The sequence below is a fragment of the Terrapene carolina genome, unplaced genomic scaffold (genome assembly GCF_002925995.2).
Source record: "Terrapene carolina triunguis isolate 2854851 unplaced genomic scaffold, T_m_triunguis-2.0 Scaffold58, whole genome shotgun sequence".
Taxonomy (NCBI): Eukaryota; Metazoa; Chordata; order Testudines; family Emydidae; genus Terrapene; species Terrapene triunguis.
The window spans coordinates 93,266,928-93,273,081 of record NW_020664409.1 but is presented as its reverse complement, the minus strand read 5'-3'; the positions used below and the strand labels follow the sequence as shown (position 1 = coordinate 93,273,081).

The 6,154-nt window shown below is 49.2% G+C and overlaps 1 protein-coding gene across 1 annotated transcript in view; it reads left to right on the top strand.

Annotated features, from left to right (window-relative positions):
• Positions 1 to 5,585: 5,585 nt before the first annotated feature.
• LOC112104769 (uncharacterized protein C8orf76 homolog) overlaps positions 5,586 to 6,154 on the top strand; it is a 7,773-nt gene continuing 7,204 nt past the window's right edge. Inside the window, exon 1 of the mRNA XM_026659906.2 lies at positions 5,586 to 6,012. Within this exon, the coding sequence (XP_026515691.1) occupies positions 5,896 to 6,012 (117 nt within the window). The 5' untranslated portion in view covers positions 5,586 to 5,895. The remainder of the gene's footprint in view (positions 6,013 to 6,154) is intronic.

The following is a 6,154-nucleotide window of genomic DNA, read 5'->3' as shown; positions in this document are numbered from 1 at the left end:
CTGGTCTCTGACAGATTGTGAGCCCCATACCAACTCCGCACGAACTCTGGTGCTGGAGAGGTGAGTAAGGACTTGCTTTTTACCTAACAGTTTGTGTTGTGAATCCTGTTTGTGGTGTTTTTCCAATTTTATGCTGATGTCGTTTACCTCATGTTATTAAACATTTTCTGCTACACTCAGACTCCGTGCTTGCGAGAGGGGAAGTATTGCCTCTTAGAGGTACCCAGGGGGGTGGTATGTAATTGTCCCAGGTCACTGGGTGGGGGCTCGAGCCGGTTTTGCATTGTGTTATTGAAACGGAACCCCTAGATACAGAACCCGGCCCTTGTTGCTGCCAACTAGATGGGCAGAAGGGTTACATATGAAGCTACCTTAAAAGACTGGAAGACAGAACCAGTGTAGAGCTTAAAGCTATTCTTCCACTGAAGGAATGAAATCACAGTTGGTTAAAGGTTGTCTGACGTGGAGAATTTGTGCCATCGTTCCTTGTTGCTGCTGGCTCCACCTGGCAGAAGGGTTACACTTGAGTTTACAGAGTGACCACAAATGGGTTCCTGGTACTATCCAAGCTCAGAAGGGACCTTACCATCACAGTGACATGAAGTGATATGGCACCACCACATCAAGCAGATTTGGGATTTACCTCCACAATAAAGTGTTGTGACACCATCTGTACCTGATCTGGTTGATCCAAAGTCTGAAGTTCAGGATACTGTAGTTCCATTGATTCCTAGCACAGAGGAATCAGAACCTGAATTTTTACCTGAATCATCTGTTTGGGTGTCTACTCCAAAACCTGAGAGGCGCTACCCTGTGTGCCAAAAGAAACCACCTTGGTGACTCAATCTGTAGTTGAAATAGTTGATAGTTTAGGCTGACAAGTGGTACGGAGGCAGAATAATCCTCTCACTCTGTCTGGAGTGCTCAGATTGTGTATTCTGACCTTATTTACAGTTGCAATTTATAATAGTTTTCCTCCCTTATTGACTTGTTACCCCATGCCACCACTAACGTATGTGGTGCAATTATACATGCGTGACACTGGCAGACCAGATGCCAGCTCATGCCAAGATCCCTATGTCTCCACTGAACACTGACAGATACACAGCTGGAACCAGTCTTGCTCCCCTGTGTGTTAGAATTCTAAGCGTACGTCTACACTACCCGCCGGATCGGCGGGTAGCGATCGATCTATCAGGGATCAATTTATCGCATGTAGTGTAGACGCGATAAATCTATCCCCGATCGCTCTCCCGTCGACTGCTGAACTCCAGCTCGGCGAGAGGCAGAAGCAAAGTCGACGGGGGAGCCGCGGCCATCGATCCCGCGCCGTGAGGACGCGAAGTAAATAATTCTAAGTCAATCTAAGATACATCGTAGCTGAAGTTGCGTATCTTAGATCGATTCTCTCCCCCTCCCCCCAGTGTAGACCAGGCCTAAGAGTGTATTTAGTGTTTAGACTTTATTGAATGTTTGTGAATTGCTGCATGTATTAATCTCACTCATAACCTCTTTATCCCATATTGTAAGGTAATATTTGAGCATTTGTAACTCTGTAAATCACCAGACGGTAGAGAAACATTAACTAGTATGAAATGCTAGTCTCCAACAGAAGGTGTTTATATCCTACCCAACAAGGGAGGCCCCTTGACACCAGATGGACTAGAGTAGCACATTAAAAGGGACCAAAGACTTTGTTGTTTACTCCCCCTCCCCCACCTCCCATGAAGATAGACTTGCAAGTGAATTCCTCCCATTAGCTGAGTTTGCAAATCAAAGCAGAAAGGAGGAGGGAATAAAAACCCCTAACATGGAAGAACTGGATCTTTATGCTGCTTGAACTCTGCAAGGCAAGGATTACTAGGCATAATGGGAATTGGTCCTGCTTTGAGCAGGGGGTTGGACTAGATGACCTCCTGAGGTCCCTTCCAACCCTGATATTCTATGATTCTATGATAAGCAAAAGAACCTCAGTGTTTAGCTCAGTTTAGCCCTAACAGACATATAGCGCTTGCTTATCATAGAAGCTTTTATTACTTTTTGAAATTTAGAATTGGAACTCATTTGTGTATGTATATATGTTTACCTGCTTTAACCTTGTAAATAACTCATTTCCTTTTCCTATAAAATAAATCTTTATATAGTTTATTATAAGATTGCCTACAAGCCTTGTCTTTGGTGTGAGACCTAAAGGGCAATTGATCTAGGGTAAGTGACTGGTCCTTTGGGACTGGGAGTAACCTGAACATTGCTGGGAACCTTGGTATAAGGGACAGTCTGACTATTTATCACAAAAGTAAGCTTACATGGGTGGTGTGATGGGGTGGCCTAAACCCGAAGGCCCCCTGCTAGAGGCCTCAGGGTTCTGCCACACCCATCCCAGGAAAGGAGCAGTGAAGAGGTCCTCCAAGCAGGCTAGAGTGACTGCTGGGGGAAGCAGCCAATCAGGGTGCAGGAGGGCCATATAAAAGGAGCAGCAGAACAGAGCAGTAGTTAGTTGCTGCATGGAGCAGCAGAAGAACAGACTGCAGGCCTGGCTGCCTGGAAGAGCACCAGACTATGGACAGTTAAGTCTGCTGGCAGGGACCAGGGGAGTGAAAGGCTGCTAGGGACTAAGTAAGGACTGAGCCTGGGGAAGGCTACAGAAAGGTAGTGTCTCCAAGGAGGAAGTTCTGGGGATACAGCCCTATACCAGGGCTGGACTACTTAGACTAAAGCCCAAGGAGGGCTAGAGAGATACAGGCCCTGTAGACTGTATACCCTGGAAGGGGTTTGTGCTGGCTAATGTGTAGACAGTGTGACTCAGCTGGAAGGCTGAATCACTGAAAACTTGCCTGAGAACCACCAAAATGGGTCTCCAGACTTAAAGAACAGAGACAAGCCCAATCAGAAGGGGGCACTTGCGAGAGGTGGGTGTCAGCCCCGATACAGGTGGTAAGACAGATTGGCGTACCCAAGGAGACTGTCTGTGACTCCATGATAAGGTTGTTACAGTGCCTGAGGAGTTTATACCTGATGACTGGTTGGTGACAGTATAAAATTCACAACTAACTTCAGGTTTATGCCCTGCTATCTAAGTCTTCCCTGATGTTAGTACTTCTGCAGCCACTCAAGAGCATGACAGCCGGACAGCATGTTCCATGCCTTACTACTAGAGGGCATCTTTATGTATCAAGATCCCCAGTGGTAGAGTGTGGTGGGGAAAGAAGCAATGCAGCAGCTGAATTAACAAGGAGGTTAATTAGTTCTCTGTCCATGTCTTAATTGGCAGGCTCCTAGGTTTACATATAACAGATCCAACAATTCTTTTAGGATGTACTCACTTTACACACACAGCTCTCCTAACCAGGCAGGCAGCACTCACTTGCCATGCTTAATAGCAAACTGTAAAGACAAAAAATAATCCTTTATACTGTACAAGGATGGCTCCATTTCTCCCCCACTCTCCCAACCTACATGTTTATTATGGATATCAAGCCTTGACTTCAATGACTTGACAGTGAGAGAGGGGAAGTGACATCACAGTAAGCAGAGAAACTTTAAAAACAAACAAAAAAACCCAGAAAGTTTTGGACTAAATCTAGCTATCTGCCATGTCCCTTTACACATGACTCTATGTAGAAAAATGTAACTGCTTTAGTTTTCTTTGCATCAAAACTGCAGTTAGTTTTTAAAAGAGAAATAAGTTTATATTGCAAAGACCAAGTCATAAGTCTGACTAGGAAACTGGAAAGTTAAATGCAAAAGTGTGCATCCAGATGTATTAGCCTCCCTGTAGTCTTGAAGCCTGTTACAGGTAAGGCTATAGAAATGTGAAGTTTAAGTATGTTTTTCTTTTTACCTTACATAAAAACCTTTTTCTAAGATGTATATATTACTGCATTATTGGCGGGGGGGGGGGGGGGGGAAAGAGACATTAACATTGAAGTTCTGCCCTGGGTGAGCCTTTTATCTGTCTGCTCTTATGAGGAGGACACGGGTGTTGGTTTTTACAGGTTTGCATTTGCTGTAGGTCTCTTTATAACAGCAGCCACTTGGTTGCTCCCAATGCAGTTACCAGACAGTAACCATTATAACCCCTTCTTCACAAACTCAGAAATTCAAACAGGAAATGCCCACACTTAGAGCTGAATGCAAATCCTTTCCCATTTCCCTGATGCCTGTGCACTAAGGCAGTGGTTCTCAACCAGGGGTCTGGGGCACTTTGGGGGGCCTCAAACAGGTTTTAGGAGGTCCACCAAGCAGGATCAGTGTTAGACTCACTGGGGCCCAGGGGAGAAAGCTAAAGTCCTGCTGCATGGGGCTGAATCCTGGGGATCTGAGCCCTGCTACCAGGGGCTGAAGCCAAAGCAACTTAGCTTTGTGGAGGCCCCTGTGACTTGGGGCTCCAGGCAACTGCACTGCTTGCTACCCCCTAATGTGGGCCCTGGCTTCTATAAGCAGAAAACCAGCTGTTGTGGCACAGGTGGGCTGTGGAGTTTTTATAGCGGGGGGCTCAGAAAGAAGACGTTTAAGAACCCCTGCACTGTGGTAAAGTACCCTCCCTACCTGTGCACATGGTAATACTCGGGCCCCTAATCATAGAAAATTAGGGTCGGAAGAGACCTCAGGAGGTTATCTAGTCCAACCTCCTGCTCAAAGCAGGACCAACCCCCAACTAAATCATCCCAGCCAGGGCTTTGTCAAGCCAGGCCTTAAAAATCTCTAAGGAGGGAGATTCCACCACTACCTCCCTAGGTAACCCATTCCAGTACTTCACCACCCTTTAGTGAAATAGTGTTTCCTAATATCCAACCTAGACCTCCCTCCACTGCAACTTGAGACCATTGCTCCTTGTTCTGTCATCTACCACCACTGAGAACAGCCTAGCTCCATCCTCTTTGGAACCCCCCTCAGGTAGTTGAAAGCTGCTATCAAATCCCCCGCCCCTTCTCTTCTGCAGACTAAACAAGCCCAGTTCCCTCAGCCTCCCCTTGTAAGTCATGTGCCTCAGCCCCCTAATCATTTATGTTGCCCTCTGCTGGACACGCTCCAATTTGTCCACTTCCTTTCTGTAGTGGGGGTCCCAAAACTGGATGTAATACTCCAGATATAGCCTCACCAGTGCTGACTGGAGGGGAATAATCACTTCCCTCAATCTGTTGGCAACGCTCCTACTAATCTTGGATGCTTGCTGGTGCTAATGCAAATATTAACCTTACCGGCAGGGGATAAAAGAGAAAGTGGTGCGAGGCCCATGTGCCTCTGGGAGCAGTTCCTATCCTGCCTATGACCCATGCGTGGCCACAGGGAGCCCGCGGGCCATACACCGCCCACAGGCAGCACTGGCAAAGCCTCAGACTACAGCTCCCAGCATGCAACGGGGCATGGAAAGGACTACAGTTCCCAGCACGCAGAGCATTGCATGCTGGGAGTTGTAATCTCCGCCTCTGACACCCCCCCATTGGCAGAGGAAGGTGCGTTGCATGCCGGGAGCTGCAGTCCCTGGGGCGCAGTGACTGACCCAATGCCCTCAGACTGCTCGGTTCCCATCAGCGTCTCGGCTCTTCCCTCTCAATGCCAGCGCCGCCCCTGGAGCGCCCTGCCCGAATCGGAGATGGCTACCGCAAGCACGGGGTGGCACTCTAGCTGCTGCCAGTGCCTCTCTATAGCCAGGGAGGGACTCTCTAGCCGTGTCCTCCTTGATTTTTACCCAATACCCCATCAGGGGAGGCACTCTAGCCGCGGCTCCGCGCTTCTCTATGGTCCCCGTGGGGGAGCACACTAGCCGCTGCGGGGCACCGCCTTCGAGCTAGGCTCAGCAGGGGACACTCTAGCCATGGCTTTATCCGTTCCGGGACGGGGGGCGCTCTAGCCGGAGACTCTGTGGCCAGGGAGGCCGGTTTTGCGGAGGCGATGGAGCTGGCGCTGGGGTTCGGCTTCGAATTCGAGGATTCGGTGTTCGCCCGGAGCAGGGACAGGGGCCGGGGCGGCGGCTGCGCGGCCTACACCGCCAAGCGCTGCGAGCCTCAGGTGAGGGGCGGCGGCTCGCGGGAGCCCCCGGGCCGGGCCCACGAGGAGCAGGGAGGCTGGGCTGGGGCACTTGTATGGGCAGTGAGGGTTGGGCTGGGGGTACTGTTGGGGAGTTGGGGGGCACTGTTGTATGGGCAGTGGG